The sequence below is a fragment of the Pelodiscus sinensis genome, chromosome 4 (assembly GCF_052426305.1).
Source record: "Pelodiscus sinensis isolate ZL-2025 chromosome 4, ASM5242630v1, whole genome shotgun sequence".
Taxonomy (NCBI): domain Eukaryota; kingdom Metazoa; phylum Chordata; order Testudines; family Trionychidae; genus Pelodiscus; species Pelodiscus sinensis.
Window position 1 is genome coordinate 44533836 of NC_143055.1, and position 19417 is coordinate 44553252.

A 19417-nucleotide genomic window follows, 5' to 3' on the forward strand; every position below is an offset into this window, starting at 1 on the left:
TGTCAGACTAGAATCACCCCCAATTCAGGGCTACGTTCTACGACTGAAGCAATGCTTCAGAATATCACTTGAGTTAAGAGACAGGGACACAAAGAAAAATAAATAAATGGTAAAAATATTAGTTGTTGAGGAAGAAATTGTATTTAAATGTTTATTTGAGATACCTGAAAGGCTGAACAGCACAAATAATCTAATCTCAAGTAGAGTGTAAGGAGGCTGGGGGTTTCTCATAAGGGAAATATGGTAAAGATAAAGCAAACTCTTATTAATTGATGGAGCTGAACTGGAATGTCCCCTGTATATTGGCACTGTATTCCAGTTTATTCCCTTTCATTCATCTGAAACCTATAAATTCACCAACTGTTTCTACAGAAGTTATATGAATCTTGCTACATTGCAGAGGAATGAATTAGTAAGGTTTCCGGACCAAATTACTCTATTAAAAATCCATATATTCAGTGGAATGTTTTACTGGTGATATCAATCACAAATTCACTAATTAAATAAAAATGCTGTAGAAATAGAATACCATTTGCACACACAAAAAGTCTGTTTTTTTGGGGGGTATACAAGACCAACAAAAACAAGGGCAGTGTAAACTGAGACCAATGCTATACTTGATTTGTCCAGAGGAGCTTAGGTAGTTACAGAAGATAATATCAAATGCCAATTTGAGACATGTGAAAATACAAAGCAAAACATAAAAATGATGGTGACTCAGACTGGACTTAGAATTCTTTGATTTCTAATAGCATTCACTTCGCACTCCATGTCAGTACCTGGCACAACCCGGGGAAGCTAATGAACCAACCAGTGCACTACATTTGGTGCTGAATCCTGGTTACGTGCCACCTGAGCATAAGATTATCTCATCTTTTCTTTTGCTTATCCTTCCTGCCAGACAGTCCTCAGAACCAACTGAAACTTAATGGAGTCCTCCATCATCAATTCTGGCTTTTATTTTAACTTCAAAATTCCTGATATTGCAGTGACCTTCCATTTGAGTTAACCAAAGAGATTACTAGTCAGTGACACAAGATGTCCTTCCCTTCCCAGTCAGGGCTTCAGCTACCTGTTTTTGTAGTGTTCTGAGACCTTGTTAGTCCAGGGGCAAGGTCCTCCTTTGTGAACTCTGAAAACATGTGTGGTATCTTACTGCACCACTACAATGGCACTGGTCCAGTCCAAAAAACAACACTGGGTGTTAGAAATTTACAAAACAAAAATGGAGAAACACTTGGAGACAAATGTCCTATACAATTTGACACAACTGATTATATGTTTGTGTAAAATTTTATTATATACATATATATCTAGAAACTCATTAAAATATAGATGAACTATCTGAGAACTTGCTGTTTGAAATTACTACATAAATTTCCAGGTAGCAACTTTTACACTACAGTCTCTGTTCCCAACCTTGCAAAAGGATCTAGAAAGGTATAATGCTCTGTCTGGGAAGAATCTTTACAGGATTAGTGCCACATCATATTAAAATCTATCTGGCACTCTCCTGTGTACTAGATATTTGGTCTTAGCATGACCATTTATAACAGTTTTTTCAGGATTTTTTTACCTATTGGATCAAGCCTTTGTTTTCTTAATTCTTAGATTTAGCCTGATCCTTTTAAGGTGAAACTTATAAAAAATGATTGTCCTTTATCATAGCAAATCATTGTCTGAAATTTGAAGGTTTAAAATTAAAAGTACTTTCCAAATCTTTTTAAGGGCTTGTTTATACAAAGGGGTAATACTGTCTGCATAGTAGGGATGTAAATAACATGTAAAAACAATAACCATGCAACCAATAAAAATTCTATATGTTACACAGTTTATAGTTTAACCAGGGAACTAAGTGTGTAGAAGGGGCTGCAGCACCCCCATATTTTACACCGAGATCCCCACTGTGGGCCCCATAAACCCAGGCTCCAGCTCCAAGCCCTGTGTGCTGGATCAAGGCTGCTGACACACTCAGGGCTCTGCTGCTGCACACTGTCCCAATATCCAGGTGTGTCCATAGTCCCAGCTGCCAGCCCGATGATCAGGACTCCAGAAGGTCAGCAGCTGAGACTACAGATGGATTTTAATCATGAATAGAAACCAATAAGCATCAAGCTTATTATTTAACTGGTTACACATTTACATCCTTACTATAGAGTGTGATTTCTAAAGAGTGTTGGTCCAGGTAGAACTTCCTGGTGCACGCCAAAGGTTCTCTCATGCACTTTAACATACTGCTGTTTCAAACAGCATTATTTTGAAGTGCACCAGCAGGGTTTATACAAACCAATTAATGTGTAACACTTTAATGCAGTTTAGAAATCATGCACTCATGAAGCCCATCCACCCCACTGTGTAGACAGGCCCGGACATACTTCTCCGCCATGTTAAAATGATAAATGGGATTCGTACAATTAAAAGCTATTTTATCATCAGTGAAGGAAAAGACACTGCATAAATAAATTCATATTTTCCTTTTAAATGTAGTATCCTTATTGATTGTTATGTTTACATAATTTAGTTATTTTATGTATGTTATGAGTCAAATCCTTGTCCACGAAGTTTTAGAATGAGAAAAATAATTTTGATTGAGTTATAAACTTCCAACACAAAAATTTACACTGGAAACATTGGGAACACTTTAAATTCAGTACCCTTCTAATACCTCTAAATCTCAGAATTATCTGAAAGGTAAAAGATTACTCTTTCATAACATCCATAACAATTAATTTCATCCAATTAATAGTGAACCACAATTGAAATGCATCACACACTAAGTGTAACTTCACTCATGTGAGTAGTCCCACTGAAATCATTCAAGTGACGATACACACATTTAAGTGTTTGCATGGTCAAGTCAAAAATATAAATGAACTACAATTTTTCTAGTTTACTGTTCCATATGGAATAGTTTATATTTTCATGTATACACATCAATAAGTTATCCCTCAGGACTGCCCCAGAAATGGGTACTTTAGCACGTTAACATTTAAAAATATTTAGCAAGTTTTCTTCTTCACAGCACTTAAAAATAAAGGGCATCCTGTTTAAAAATTCAGTGAAAAAGAACAATGTTTGTGCTTAGTCAATTTTTCTGGTATGATTCTAAAATGCTTTCGCTTTAGAATGCTTTCTATATTTAATGTAAACTATACTGTTCAGTAGTTAGTATGTGGACCGTAACTTCAAATGTGCTTGTGTGATACTACTACCAATTGAACCGCTAAGAAAAGATTTAATTACAGAGAGTCTAGCCAAGAGACTGTTAATGTGTAAATATTTTATGTAGCCTGCACCTGGTTAATGAAGTTTTGCTTCAGTACCCTAGGGAATCTTAACTATTTCACATTAATCACACATACAGGCTGTCTAATTTTGTACTAGATAGGATGTTTCCTTTCATATTACACATCCAAATCTTTAAGGTATTTCTTGAGACAAAGACGCTAAAAACAAATATTTCTGGTTTATTGTCAACAAACAGCTACATTTAGAGAAACTAATGTGTGTAGTGGATTCTAAAGTTTGTTAGTTTTATATGTAAGTAACTGGTTGAAAGAGATCCCAATTTCTTTTCAATACTCTGTAGCAAGAGGTCACTACATTTACCTCAGTTTCTGGGGTAGGAGATGGGGTAATAGAATTAAGTGATCCTTTCCTTGAGCTCTGAAGATCTGCTGGTATGGAGATAGGACGTTCCCACTGTGTTGTTCCTGTTGGTATGTGCCAATAATAGATCCCAGCAATGTCATTGATTTTTTTCCAGCCAGGTGGCAAGTCAGGATCGGTCTGAAATGAGCGATCACTCCATATATCTGCTGGGAAAGGAACAATAAACCTGTATTATTAACACATTAAATCCTTTTTAGATTTCCAGTTCTGGTCTTGATTCAAGTGATGTTGGATTAGTACTTATTTTGCTCTTCATAGAAATAAATAAAAGTCACAATAGTAAATTATACAGTGTTCAGCACACAGGTAAGATGAAAACATCAATGTGGCATGAATTAATCTACAAAGAGGAAAACAATCAGACTGTCAGCTTACATAAGAGATATATTAAAACAGTAATTATATATCACATCACCATTCAAACTAGCCGCATTAAAATCCAACCATCCCAAGGATATTACTGCAGGTACATTAACAGAGAATATGCAATTAAATCACCTGGCTATGCAATGTTGTTCCCTGCCTGTCCCCTTCCTCACAATTCCCTTACAACCTTCAATACTCACAAAAGGAGTGTTCCTTTTGACAGTAAAAATCATTGAACAAATAATATTTGCACACATGCTTTCACAAATATGAAACTAAAGAATATTACTTATTTAAAATGGTGAACAGTGGGGGAAAATATGTTATTCCATATTTAAACCTGACTGTCTCAAAAGTAGAAATGGTTCTGAATTGTTGACTTTGCAGTGGTAAAAGAAAAAAAATCTTGGGCAACATCTTACTCCCATTGAAATTAATAGTAATCCTCTCATTAGCATCACTGAGGCCAGGATATTTTCCTGCAGACCAAAGATATTTTCAGATTTTATGTTGCTAGGCAGACAAACACCAGCTGTGATCAATAAAGATCCCATAGCGCATTTCATAAGAGTGAGAACATTAACCTAGCAACATGACCATGTTCCAGCAAGGGCAATTACTTTCTACATGCTTACATGTTTCTTTGCACTTACAGATATGGAATTCTTATCTTCCTCTCCTAAACTGTTGCACAGTGCTATCATGTGCTTTTAAACAACCGCAATGTTCCATCCTAAAAGGGACCAAATAGGGACAATAAAATAATTTCCTCTTAGCATTTGGAGCTATAGATAATGAGGAAACCAGGAATAAAGAAATTATCATTTCAGCTCTGACTAGTGAGCTAATAACTTGTCTGTGACATTATTTTAGCACTGGAGGGTTTTTTTTTTTTTTTTTTTTTTTTTAAGGTACCATCCCTTCCTCCCTTCAAAAAATAAAACTCAACAGTGGTCAACTTCTCCATAAGGTAAATTTCTTCCTAAACCCTGGCTGGCTTTTATATATCCACGGTAAGAGCTAGCACCACCACATTTGATATGCAACGTCTTATAATCTAAAGCAAGGTCAGGATTTGGTTATTCCAGGACAATCAGAAGCCCTGAGAAAAAGACAGTTTTCCATAACATGCAAAGGGAGGGGCTGCTGTTCTGAGAGAGGTGATATGAGTGTGGCTCCTGGGGCCAGCGAGCCTGCAGGGAAAAACTATCCTGAAGAGTGTCCAATTGGGACAGCCATACCATCCAGGGATGGCTAGCAGGTGTGGGGTTCTGCCATTTTCCCTGCCAGAACACTGGTAAAATAGTCCTCCTGTTCCAAATCCCTCCTCTTCCCCCCCCACCAGCTGCATGCCTTAGCCATAGTGTAGGGGGAGGGGGGAAGAGGCCCCTGGTAGCTGGGAGGGTTAGGGTGTTGGGGGGCAGGAAGGGGAAGAGAACAGACACCAGGCAGGCTGGGGGTGGTCTGGGGAGGGAGAGAACAAGCCCTGGCCAGGCTGGGAAGTTGACTGGGTGGGGGAGATATCCAAGTCTTTCTAGGGCTCTAAGAATTCTTTCCACTTCTCTCTCTCTGTGTCTCTCTCAAACAGGGTGATTTAAATTAACACAAAGCTCCAGGTGACTGACAGGAGCCACAATGTTTTTCCAGTGAAGCCACATACTGTTCCCAAGTCATTATTTCATTATTTTTGCATTAAGATGAACAAATTCCAGGCTGAAGAGCTCACAGATCTCCAACTACAAGACTTCAGTTAATATTTAGTTCTGAGTCACAACTCTGTCTATATTTTATCCAGTTTTACATTCAAGCACCTCAAGAAAAACTGCACAAATATTTTCAAAAGCTGACTATGTCATCACATTCACCAAAAAGAGCTGAATGTCACAGAGTTTGAAAAATCCAAACTAGCACTCTAAGGGTGTGTCTAGACTACTGAGTTTTGTCGACAAAAGTGGATACTGCGTCTACACTACCGCTGAGTTCTGTCGACATAACGTCGACAGAACTCAGCAGTTTTGTCGACGCTGGTAAACCTCATTTTACGAGGCATAACACCTTCTGTCGACAGAGTTCTGTCGACAGAAGGTGTTATTGCCTGTAGGGTTGCGTCTAGACTACAGGGTTTTGTTGACAAAGCAGCTTGCTTTGTCGACAGAACTGAATGTGTCTAGACACTCTATGTCGACAGTATCTGTCGACAAAACTTCCATCGACAAAACCCTGTAGTCTAGACATACCCTAAGGTACCGGTGGCATTGTTGCTATCCATCAGAAGTAGGTACATGAGAGTAAATTGAAATAGCTAATTTTTAAAATCTTAAAGTAGAAAAGTTGTATAGCAGGGCTACTCAACATGTGGCCCATGGGCCACGTGAGGCCTGCAGCCCATTTGTTTGTGGCTCCAGGGAAGTTTGGGTTGACGTGGGGCTCAACATGTAGCCCACGGGTGGGAGCCAAAACAAAAAAGTAGTCAATAAAATGGTCTTCTGTTGATACGCGTTCTAGTAGTTAAAGTCCTGGACTGTCATTGCTCATTAAAAATGCTGTCATATGGATGGAAATTGAATAAATATTCCATTTTATTAATATCAGCAGAACTGACTTAAATGGGGCCTGCGAGTTGTGTAATCTTGCCTTCATCTTTGTATTCATGCCCGTCAGTGTGAAAAAAACTATTTGCATATATACTTGCATGTATATGCAACCACACTTAGGTTGCAGCCCTCGGCATGTGCTGAGAGTATCATTGTGGCCCCCGGAGCATCCAAAGTCAAGTAGCTCTGTTGTATAGAGTCTAAAAAGAAAATATTCCACCCTTCAGTGCATACTAGCACGAAAAGAAAAGCAATGTGCATTGTCATAAAGAGAAAAATTTAGCATCTTAAATCTAATGAATATTTTGGCATAGTTGTAAAGGGCAGGGGATTAGGAATATTTAGCATTTATTTAGGGCTCATGCCCATTTGAATTGACATCAGTGGGTGCTGGATCAGGTCTATATGTTTTTCAAAGCATTCTATGGACATTAACGAATTAACCCTCAAAATTCCTGTGGCAGGCATTCTCCATTTTACAGAGCAGGCACACTCATTCTTCCCTTTCTTTCTTCTAAATCAGGGGGTGGGGAACCTCAGGGCCAGGCTGGATATGGCCCCTGGCTTGCCTGGATCCAGCCTCTGAGGCTCCAGTCCCAGCCCCAGCACTGGGAAGCCTGCACCTACCGTGAGACTGGCGCACACAAACTCTACTAGCCTGGGCCCCATTAAGCTCTGGTGTGTGAGAGGAATGTGGGGAGTATCTTTCTCCTTCTCAGCCAGGAGCCATATCAGTGAGGGTTTTCTTTTTTTTTGGTTTCTCACTTGTGTGCAGCCCTCAACCCAAAAGGTTCCTGAATCCCTGTTCTAAATGCTACAGCCTATGGTCTCTCTATCCCATTTCCTGAGGTGGGAGGAATAACTATTAAAGCAGAAAGATGGAGATGTTAATCTTTCACCTGATAAAAATGGAGACCATGCTAATCATCAAAGAGCTCTGTTAGATGGCACTCAGAACAAAGAGTTCTTGTGAGGTGTTGAACAACTTCTGTGAGAAGGCAATGTTATTGTGCCCTTGGTCTGAAAGGTCTGGGGCTTCTTTGTTTTCTCTGAGGCTGTGTTTGAGGATGGAGTGTTTGTTCTGAATAACTAACCCCAGTCAGCTTTACAACAATAGGAAATACTTTTATTTAAAGTTTTTGGACTCCATAGACTCAGACTTCAAGGTCACGGATATTCAAAAGTATGAGCAGTGTTTTGTTCATACAAGTCATTTTAGAAAAATTAACCTAAAGTGACTTGTGAAAACAGACCACTGGCTCCTGTTTCTTCTACAAATGATAAACTGCAGCAGAACATAGATATGGATTAATGTATTGAAATGATTGAGTGCATCATTTGAGATTATTTCTGTTGTAGACTAAGTTCAAAGTATCATACTGTGCAAATACAAAATGTTATTTTATGCTTATATTGAGTGATTTCTTCCAAACCAATCACCAAAAGTTGCATAGGAAATTGCATATAATTATTTATAGTCACTGTAACAGGTTACCAAGAAAGATCTAAATAAGAATGGCACTGAAGTGTAAAAAAATCAAAATAACTATTGTGACCACAGAAGGAATTTTGTAAACTTAAGAACATAATACAAAAAAGATTTCTACAAAAATTCATTGGGGTGAATATAATTCTATTTTATTTGCAAGCATCTGGAAGCAGATAATGTAACGGTTGCAAAAACTCTGGATTAGGGCCAAAAACATTTCCTGACTGAGTAATAAATGTTCAATTACCTTAAAAAATATACTATTAGCAAAAGACAAAGATGGATTAAAATGTGTGATGGGATAAATGTAGGGTAGAAACTCTCAAACTGATTTTGTAATGAGTGCAGTTCTAGTTTCAAACAGCTAATAATATTCAATAATAGGGACAATTAGGGTTGCCAGGTGTCCGGTTTTGAACCAGACTGTTCAGTATTTGAGCTTTCTGTTCAGGAAACAAATTGAGAAAATATAAATGAGAAAATATAAAAGTACTTTCTAAATAAGATGTAATGTAGATTATGAGGTTATGTCAAGTGTGTCCAGTATTTTTGTTGAAACCATCTGGCAATCCTACAGACAATTTTTTTTCATTATAAGGCTAGCATTTGGGATTGGGTTAATTTGGGGCTCACTTGTCCTTGTGTGTCATTTCAAGAAAAACATATTGACAGTATAACATGGATTCACATTTTAAATTAAAGATAAATATTTGTATACCTCTACATTCATTATAGCTTTACTAAGAAGTTGTTTCCTTCATCTATTTTAATCACAAAGCACTCAATCCAAACACCATTTTAGTTGTTTTCACAACAGCAGAAACCTACATTACTATAGAGACTGAGATTTATCGAGCATTCTATGAAGTAAACTCATATTTCTGTGTATTAGGGCAGATTTACCATGCAGAATGTCAGAGTGAGTCATGATATTCTTAAAGAGACTTCTTCCCTAAAGCCTTCCATATTAAATGGATATGGATAATAACAACAGGGGAAGAAAAAAAAAGATGCATTCTGGAATAGATTAAGCAGGAAACAGTCACAATAAATAAATGCTATAAAATTCCGTGCCAGCATCTAAAGGTTTTCGTATTTACATGTTTTCTGTACGAATCCAGTAATCCTTTGGCAAGAAAGATTTTAGCCCTTCTCACTATAAAGATATCCTTTTCAATGAGAACCAGTTCTGGTGGCAGAGAAACAAAATGAAAGGATAGCTGTAAATTTAAAATCTTGGCCCCAAAACACTGCAAGTGCACAGATTGAAATGCAGTTAGAGACATCATTTTCTTGTGTTCATCATTTTCAAGATGTACAAGGAGGATACATAGCCCACAAACACTTTGGAGATGCTCAGCATCTAGAAGAGGGATTTGGGAAGGTAAGAGCAGAAAAAGCCAATTTCTACCGCTCCATATTAGGGATGTAAAAGAATAGTCAAAGAGTTGACTATCCAATATGCCTAGCTTATCGGGTAGTTGGGTTGACTACTCGCTTTCCTCCTCCCTTGATGCCTCTATATTAGGGGGAGGGGACAGGAGTTGGTTCCCCCCAGCACCATCTCCATGGTGTGTGTGTGTGTGTGGGGACCATCTGACAAGGGAGACAGAGGAGCAGCGGGGAACCCGCTCGTGCCAGGTTCCCTGCTGTGCCTCTGCCTTTGAGATGTAGCAAGAGACACAGGCAGCTCTGCCTACATCTCAAAGGCAGAGGTGCAGCAGAAATAGTGACCACTCTCCTAACTGAGTAGTTGATGAAAATTCCATCAACGACTTGATTAGTTGATTAATCAAAATTTAACATCCTTACTGCAAGATTATATATTATCATCTGAATAATGGTTGCCTACCAGCCATCACACACTGGTGCTGCCAGTTCTGTTCTGCTTACTTTGCTTTGAGCACATAGCATGGTTACTTAGCCTGAGAGCTCTCTACCAGGATTTTAGTCTCAAAAAAGCAAGAAATGTCACAATTAAATTCTGATTTACAAATTCTGAAATTCAATGCTGACAATTTCAGTATCAATATTTAAAAGACTCACAGCTGATCTGATGTAGGTGGATTCATTTGAAAGGACATATTACATCTAGAAGATAAGGTGGTAAGTAACATCATGGATTTGTAAAGAATAAATCATGTCAAACCAACCTGACAGCTTTCTTTGACAGGATAACAAGTCTTGTGGATAAAGGGAAAGTAGTAGATGTGGTATACCTAGACATTAGTAAGGGTTCTGATACAGTCTCACATGATATTCTCATTAATAAACTAGGAAAATACAATAGGATAACAATTCAAAATTATCTAGACAAACTGGAGAAATAGTCTGAGGTAAATAGGATGAAAATCAATAAGGACAAATACAAAGTACTCCACTTAGGAAGCAACAATCCGTTTTATCCATACAAAATTGGAAATGAATACCTAAGAGGGAATGCTGTGGAAAGGTATCTAGTGGCCAAGGGGTCATAGTAGACCACAAGCTAAATATGAGTAAACAGTGTGACACTGTTGCAAAAACAAATGAACATAATTAATAGAAGTGTTGCAGACAAGACACAGAAAGTAAGTCTTCTCTATTCTGTGCTGATGAGGCCTCAACTGGAGTATTGCATCCTATTCTGGGCAGCACATTTCAGGAAAGATATGGACATACTGGAGAAGGTCCAGAAAAGAGCAACACGCATGACTAAAGATCTAGAAAACATGACCCATGAGCAGTGTTCCCTCTAAATTTTATGTCCATGTGCAAAATGGATGTTGTTAGGTGAACTAATACAGAGATGATATGCAACACATCACTTCCATATTGGTGCACACAAAATTCATTCTGCACATGGGCTATCTGTGGTGGAAATGGGGAAAGGGCTCCGGGATTGTGGGATGAGACCTCTGGAGTCGGCTGAAGATTAGGAGTTTGGGGTATAGGAGGGTGCTTCAAGCTGGGGCTAAGAGGTTTGGCCTGTGGGCATGGGCTCAGAGTAGGAAGCTGGGGTGGGGTGCAGACTCTGGGCAGGAGTTGAGGTGGTAGAGGGGGTCAGAGTTGGGGGTGTGAAGGAAGCTAGAGTGGGTGGAGGGGGGGTTCAGGGCTTGGAGACTGGGGAGTAGGGTGCTTACCTGGGACAGCTCCCATTTGGTGTCTGTAATATCCTATGCTCACCTGCAGGCACCCCCTCACCTACCGCTCCCTTTGACCACAATTCGTGGGATTCCCTGGGTGCTGCAGGGACAGAGCTTCTCAGGGCTCACGGTGATGCAGCTCCAGCTGGAGGGCTGGCTGGGTGAGAAGGAATGGTAGCATGAGGGGCCACCTCTCCCCTCCCAAGTCAGGAAGAGCTGGCCCAGAACACAGGGGATTTAGAGGCTGCAACTCAGGGCCCTGGGTTTGGGTGCAGGACACTTTGGGATCAGTGGCTGGTGCTAGGTGGGTAGTGGAGAAGAGGGGAGGCTCTAGGGATTAGGGATGACACTGGGGAGCTCTGGGGACCGGCGTTTTTGGCAGCTGATAACATTTTATTCACATATTTTCATATTTATTATTTGCATAATGAATATGAAAATATACAAATAAAAGGATGCTGGTCTGCCAAAAGTCTGTAAGTGGGTTTGCCAGTGCCTGGTATAAAAAAGGTTGGGAACTACTGGCCTAGAGAGCTTGTGGAATCTCCATTGATGGAGGTTTTTAAGAACAGGTTAGACGAACAATTGTCAGGGATGGTCTATCTAGTGCTTGGTCCTGCCTAGTTCAGGGGAGTGGACATGATGACCTCTTGAGGTTCCTTCTGGTTCTACAATTGTATGATTCTGGCATTCTATGATACTTTTTATTTTGCCCAAGTAAAGACTGAAAGACTGACAATTAAGATCTTGTCTAAGGAATTTAACCCGCATAATTATTCCAGAATAACTATATTTATACAATTATTCTGGAACAAAATAATTTTTTATCCTAAATAGAGAGTGTCTACATTAGGAGCTATTCTAGAATAATTTATTCCACAATAGCTGTGTCAGTCAACTGTGCCATGTAGGCATGGCCAAAGACCTCCCCAACTGAAACTATCAAGATTCATCCAGAAATAAATGCTTATGCCTTTATTTTTATATGAATGGCTGAAAATGGGAGTTGATAATGGAAAAGGTAACACTGGTTTCATTTGATTATTTATGCAAATGAGAACAACACATCATCAAAGCCTCAAAAGATTCTGCTGCCTATGGAAAAGCTGTAGCATCACCATTCTGAAATTACCGATATCAAATTAACTGTTGCAAGTGGACAAACATTCAGAAAATATAGCTGCATTTACATGGGACCTTAGGCTAAAAGGGGCCCTCGAACAAGGCAATTTATATTTTCCAAGCGCAATCTATAGTAAAGCCTGTGTAAAATAACGTACTACTGTATTACAGCTCTCACCTCTAGCTGCTAGTTTCTACCGCGAACCTGATATATAGCAGCAATAAACTCCATTGAATACTGTAGGCTATAATTTAAATACTGAAACTGGCAAGATGATTAGCAAAGTTGGTAATTTCAGGTTATTTATTTCAGGTTTAATTTGTTTTATTATCCAGTACTCCACGAGTACTATAATGCTGATGTCTTAGGATGAAATGGAAGCAAACTAAATGCAGTTGGGTGGTAGGTGACCACTCCCCTTTGTAAAACCAATATTTTTATTGCCTGCCTTTTATTGCTGTTTCAGAGGGAAGAGACAACAATCAAATTGCCATAATAGGAAACATTTTTAAACCTCCATTTAACAAGACACAGATCAAAATTATAACAAGGTCTTTCATCCTAGACAAACTGGAAAGAGCAGCAAGTAGAGCCAATTTACTTCTCCATTGTTTTGCAACGTTATGAACATGCCTTTTGTTCCATGGCAATAGTGCCCAAGCTGTCACACGCAGTCACTGATGACAAAGTGAGAGTCATACCAGTGGCATGTAAAGATCACAGTTTTTATGACTCCCCATACTGTAGTTTGCCAGTACCTGATCTTGATGGAACCTCACACCATTCTCAGGAACAGCATGATATACTTTGTGAAATTGGATAATTAAAAAGCTAATTATGGCAGAATGCTAAATGACAGAAGCTTTAAATTGGTTCATTATTGCCATGAATTCAGCATCAGTTAAGGCAGTGGTTCCCAATCTATTCTATGTCTGAGACCAGCAAATCCATTTACATACTTTCAGCAGACCAGAAGATTTTATTTGCATATTTGTATATTCACTATGCAAATAAATATGCAAATACGTGAATAAAACATTACCTGACCATCTAGCCCCAACCCAGCCTCTAGCTCCCTAGTGCCTAACACTGTTTAGCCCCCACCCCATGGCCCTTTGACCCTTTAACCCTGACCCCTGTGGCCCAAGCCAACACCCTCTTGCCCCATGACCCCACCACATCCCCACCCAACACCCCTTTGTCCCTACCCCACCCTTAAACTACACAGAGCAAGGCTGCCCCCTAGGGAGTATGGCTGTTACTGCTGCATAGGAGGGCTTAGTGGCCATTGGTGGCGCACATGTTCTCTCCTCCTTCGTGTCATCTTCCTCCCCATGCGCATCTTGCGCCCTCACAGGTAGTGGGGAGCACAGAGCCCCGGCTGAGCCACCATTACCAAGGGGGGAGGAGGAAGGGAAGTGCCTCCTGTTCTGCCTCCTCTTGCTGTCGCCTCAGCCCCAGCACCACCACTGGCAAAAGCGGCCACATGGGCAGGGGGAATGGCCGTTAGCAACATGCGCGCTCCCTCCTCCTTCGCACTCCCTCCCTCAGTGGGGGGGAGAGAACCTCCTGCTCCACCTCCTCCTGCCGGTGCCTCAGCCAGCATGGCTGCCAGAGCTGAGCCACTGCGAACAGCTAGCTTGAGCTCCAGCAGCTGCTACGGCCCAGCAGCCAGCGGGTCACAGCTCGGCAGCGGTCCACAGACCAGTGGTTGGGAATCTCTGAGTTCAAGCATAAACATATGCCTTTTAGAATGAATGCACAAGTAAAAGAAAGGGATTAGATACAACTGGAAAAATAATTTACAGAATACTTATTGAAAAGAAGTACAAAGATACAGAACAAAATGGGCTATAATTCATGAGAAATGTCAAAAAAAGGGATCCTATATAATGCTTGAAAGAAATATCTCATTAGCATCATTTACACTAAAAAAGATGGTATAGGTTTAATTAAGAAAGATGCAGATACTATAACAAAGGAGGATGGAGAAGTATTAGCAGAGGTAATTAATGTACTTTGGACCAAATTCTGATTTTATTTAAACTACTGTTGCCCACGGGAGCTCCATTGACCTTAGCAGAAAAAGAATGGACTTACATCAGTGTAACTGATATTCAAATTTTCCCCTTTATGAGCATATTTTTGTCAGGAGCAGATAGTATTTAAAAAAAAAAAAAAAAAAAAAAAAGATGGCTAGAATGACTGTTGTGCCAGGTTAGCTGAGTCAGGGTATTTTCTAGATATAGGCCAGAAACACATCTTGCCACATGATCAACAAATTTAACAGAACACCTGGACAGGACAGGATTCAGCTTCACATGCTTAAATGTTACACAGAGAACTAGTATTTCTAGCATTAGTACACATCACGTAGCACAAAAAGGATACTACAGGATTGGTAATTATAGATTGATACTCCTCACTTCTATTCTATGAAAAATTATTAGGGACGAAAAGACACATAACAAAAGAAATGGATTGTAATGAACTTGACATTTCTTCAAAGAAATCTAACAAAGAATGGTCGAAGCAAAAACCATAACTTATCTGAATTTCAGGAGTTTTTAGGGAGCTGTTAGAAAGAGAGCGAGTGAGTGAGCATTAGAGTACAAATAAGCAATGGAAAATTAGACATCACTCTCTATAGAAAACCCACTGACTCATACAGTTACCTACATGCCTCCAGCTCCCATCCAGAACACACCACACGATCCATCATCTATAGCCAAGCCCTTCAATACAACCACATCTTCTCTAATCCCACTGACAGAGACCAGAAACTTCACGATCTCTACCAAGCATTTATAAACCTCAACTACCCACCCGGAGAAATAAAAAAGCAAATTGAAAGAGCCAGATGAATACCTAGAAAACATTTACTACAAGACAGACCCAAGAAAACCAACAATAGAACACCACTTGTCATCACCTACAACCCCCAACTTAAACCCGTCCAACACATTATCAATAAACTACAGCCTATATTGGAACAGGATACTAAACTCCAAAAGTCTCTGGGAGACAGACCCATAGTCTCCTATAGTCAACCACCTAACCTCAAGATGATTCTTACCAACAACCACAGGACATGCCACACTAATTACCAACCCTGGTACCTTCCCTTGCAACAAACCCTGTTGCCAGCTTTGTCCACCTATTCACTCTGCTGATACCATTATTGGACCTAACAAAGTGAGTTATAAGATCAAGAACACATATTCCTGCTCACCCAGAAATATAATTTATGCTATCATGTGCCGAAAGTGTCTGTCTGCTATGTACGTTGGACAAACGTCTCAGACACTTCGCCAAAGAATCAATGCCCACAAAACAGATATTAGACAGGATCACAAAGAAAAAAAACAGTTTCTTGCTATTTCAACCAGAAAGGACATTTTCTCAACAACTTGATTACCTGCATCCTGCTTCAAAGACCTTTTAAGACTACACTTGAAAGAGAATCCTCTGAACTGTCATTCATGCTTAAATTTGACACTTTACACCTAAGCTTAAACAAAGACATTAATTATCTTACCCATTACAAAGATAGCTTCCCCAATTATCACCTCTAATACCATTAACTCACAGACATTTACCTTCCCCCCGCCTCATCCCCCTTCTGTTCTGAAATTTGATTTGTCCTTTTCATATGTGTTCATTTTTTAAAATTGTATCCTATGGTTGCACCAATTTTCTTCCACTATTTGATCTGAGGAAGTGGGTCTGGTCCACGAAAGCACCTTATAAACCATCTTGTTAGTCTTTAAAGTGCTACATAGTCCTGTTTTTTGTTTCAGCTACACCAGACTAACACGGCTACATTTCTATCACTTAGCACCATTAGTGACTCAAAAAATGGAGCTAATTACATAATGGTACAATCTGCAGCTAGAGATTGAAGGAAGATCTAGATGGGGTAAAGCAAGAGAAAGAAAAATGGTGTCAGGAATAACAAGATAATATGCTGAAGAAATTTAAACAAAGGGGAAATGTTTACTCACTGATTAGAAAAGACCTAGAAAAGCAGCCTGGAAAGCACCGCACAAATGCAAAGTAGTAGTCATAAATAAGGAAGTACATTTCAAAATCAAAGTTATGCTTATATCAAGTTAAAATATGGCTGCATTTGGATCACTCTGTACTTAAAAAGAAGAATCCCATTTAAAAAAAACACAGAAGGGCAACAAGATTCATTCATTGATTAGTGTCAACTATATCTCATAAGCAAAGACACAAAATTATATAGTATAATCAGATTCAAATACTTAAAAGAGCCATACAAGGATATGTTTAAAAAAGCAGACCTTTTTTAATTCCAAGAAAGGGGCATCACACTCTCACAACTGAAAGTTTCAGGGAAAAAAAAGCTTAGGGTCAGAACCTCAGCTGTTGTAAACTGATATAGCTAGCTACACTGCAGCCAATGGAACTACTCCAATTCACATCAGCTGAGAATATGTCCTTTACTCTTAGAAAGAACTTCTTTCACAGTCTATTACTGGAACGAGAAATAGTTTGGAAATACAATGCAATGTGACCAAATGGATGTAGAAACGAACAGGAAGCAAAAAATAGAGAGATACTGATATAGTAGATGAATAAGCTTCTGAATAGCAAAATGTATTTGCTGTACAAAAATATGGACATGAAAAACCTCATTTCTCTCCATGGTATCCAAAATCAGAGCCTAAGGGCAATTCAAAGAGGTTATTAGTGGAAGCCAGTGCTATGATTTCATACTGTTCTTCACATTCCAAGAGTTGGCGGATACACACTACAAATGAAGAAATCCAAAATGGAAAAATGTTTTGATAGCAAAATAAAACGAGATTCTGCAAAACTTGGCTTGTCAGAAGAGTGAGATTGCTTTGGGATTTAAAGGAAGGAACTGTCCTGAAGTTCTGACAGCTTAGAAAAACAGCATTTTAAAAGCTGGTCAAAGCTGTGATTAAATGAATAATGAAGTCAGATATAATGTTTTTGGATATTATTTATTTCCCAGGATGGACATAGGAGTGGAAGGAGAAGAAAACAGAAGGAAGGAAGGAGAAGAAATTATGAGTTACAAGGAATAAAGCAGTTTTGGAACAAATTAAATATAACAAGGTTTTTAATGCTACATTAAAGAGACTTTTCTTCTTCCTGCCTGGACATTTGATAAAATGCATTCACAAAAAGCAAATCTGCTTCCATAGCCCAATCTACATACTCTTCAAGTCAATGGAAAAGTTCCCATTCACTTACATGGGGCTAGCATTTGGCCCTCAATGGATGCTTACTTCTGCCCATTACACATACCTCAGTTCAAAAAAGACTTCAGAGGTAAAAGAGATGTTGAATAAATGAGGTCAAGCAACAGACAAATTAAGAAAATTAAAAAACAATGAGAAGTCCTGTGGACCTCATAGACTAACAGAGTGATTGGAGCATAAGCTTTCGTGGGCAAAATTCCACTTTGTTATGCATCTGACAGACATGCATCTGACGAAGTGGGTCTTTGCCCATGAAAGCTTATGCTCCAATAAATCTGTTAGTCTATAAGGTGCCACAGGAATTCTGGTTGTTTTTGCAGATTCAGACTAACACGGCTCTGATAATTAAAAAACAGCACTGTCACAGACCTGGATTCTGATACTGCTATACATTTTAAACCACTATGCCTATTGTAATGGTGATCAAAACCACAAATTTAAAATCTGCAAGATTTCAGATTATTTTCTCATCACTTTGCATGCACTACTGCATAATCAATAGTACCACCTACCCTCATAATTCACAATCACGATGGTCAAAATGTAGTCTCTCCCAAGCATCACAGCAAGAAGCATAAATGCTCTCTCAAATAAATACTGCAAAAATACAAACCACTAGTACAAGTAGTTACAAATCAGACAAACTTGTCTAATTTTGGTAACATTACTCAACAAGGAGTGATGAACAGCCAGAAGCTGGTCATTTTTAGTTGTCCTTCTTCACAGCATGCAACTGGTTGTCATGACAACATGCTCATCACCCTTGCGGGATCTCTGTGAACAAGTCACATGCCCGTTGAAAAGCACACAAGAAAAAGATTTGTTCAAGCTCCAGGGCAGAGAAATGGAATTTGCAGGGATGAGCACTGCAAAGCCTGATCCTGCACCTCTGAAGTCAATGGAATCTTTGGTAGTGATTCCAACATATGCAGGTTCGAGCCTCTAAAACTGTAAGCAGAGAGAAGACGGGTAATAATCTTTTATTGGATCAACAAGTTTGTTTCTCTCACCAACTGAAATTGGTTGAATAAAAGATATTACCTCACCCACCTTGTCTCCCTGCAGGCGTGTATGCAGGAATTTCTTTCTCTATGTGCGCGTGCATGTGCACGTGCTTTTTGTGGACCGCAATTTTTTTAAATATCTTGTAGGGAACCTTAGAGTGTATGGCACAGACACTCAGACAAACAGCAAAGCAAAACCGTTAGTCACTTTTACCAACACAGTAAAGACAAGAAAGCTCCAAACCACACAAATTGCTGGGGATGTCTTTGGTGTAATTTTTTGCATATATAGTCAGATACTTACACTCTTCCTTGGCAACTTAGTGGGAAGAGATAAAGTAGTATCTCTGTTTCTGGCACGTCAAATGAGTCTGTTAGTTCACCCCAGCAATGCCTGAAGGCCAGTGGTAAATAATAACAATGAAGAGCTGAAGGCTCAGGAATGGAAAACTTGCCATCCAGCTCCATAGTAGGTTGGCCTATTACAGGACCTGGGTACTATCATGAATATTCATTCAGATGCCCAGCCTACCATGTTCCTATCTATCTTCCTTACCCTCATAATATAGGGATGCCTTTATTCTAAGTTAACACATTAATGCTTTTTACCTCATTAACTTATGCATCAACTATTGCTAAAGCAAGTTATACATGTGTTGACAATCCTATCCTAAAACACCCACATCTGGTATCAGTTCAGCTCCTGTGCTTGTCTGGCACCCTTATGTACCAACTCCCCTTCTGAGCAAGCTATTTCCAGTTTCCAAAAGCTAGGGTAACTGCTGGGCC

General features: G+C 39.3%; 1 protein-coding gene across 10 annotated transcripts in view; it reads right to left on the bottom strand.

Moving 5' to 3' along the window:
* The window catches only part of APBB2 (amyloid beta precursor protein binding family B member 2), a 311717-nt gene that overhangs the window by 109639 nt on the left and 182661 nt on the right, over positions 1 to 19417 (bottom strand). For 7 of the 10 annotated variants that reach the window (XM_089777852.1, XM_075930527.2, XM_006129478.4 and 4 more), the window contains one exon: positions 3610 to 3818. In XM_089777852.1, the coding sequence (XP_089633978.1) occupies positions 3610 to 3818 (209 nt within the window). The remainder of the gene's footprint in view (positions 1 to 3609; positions 3819 to 19417) is intronic. The other 3 variants (XM_089777853.1, XM_006129479.4, XM_006129485.5) reach the window with 1 other exon arrangement.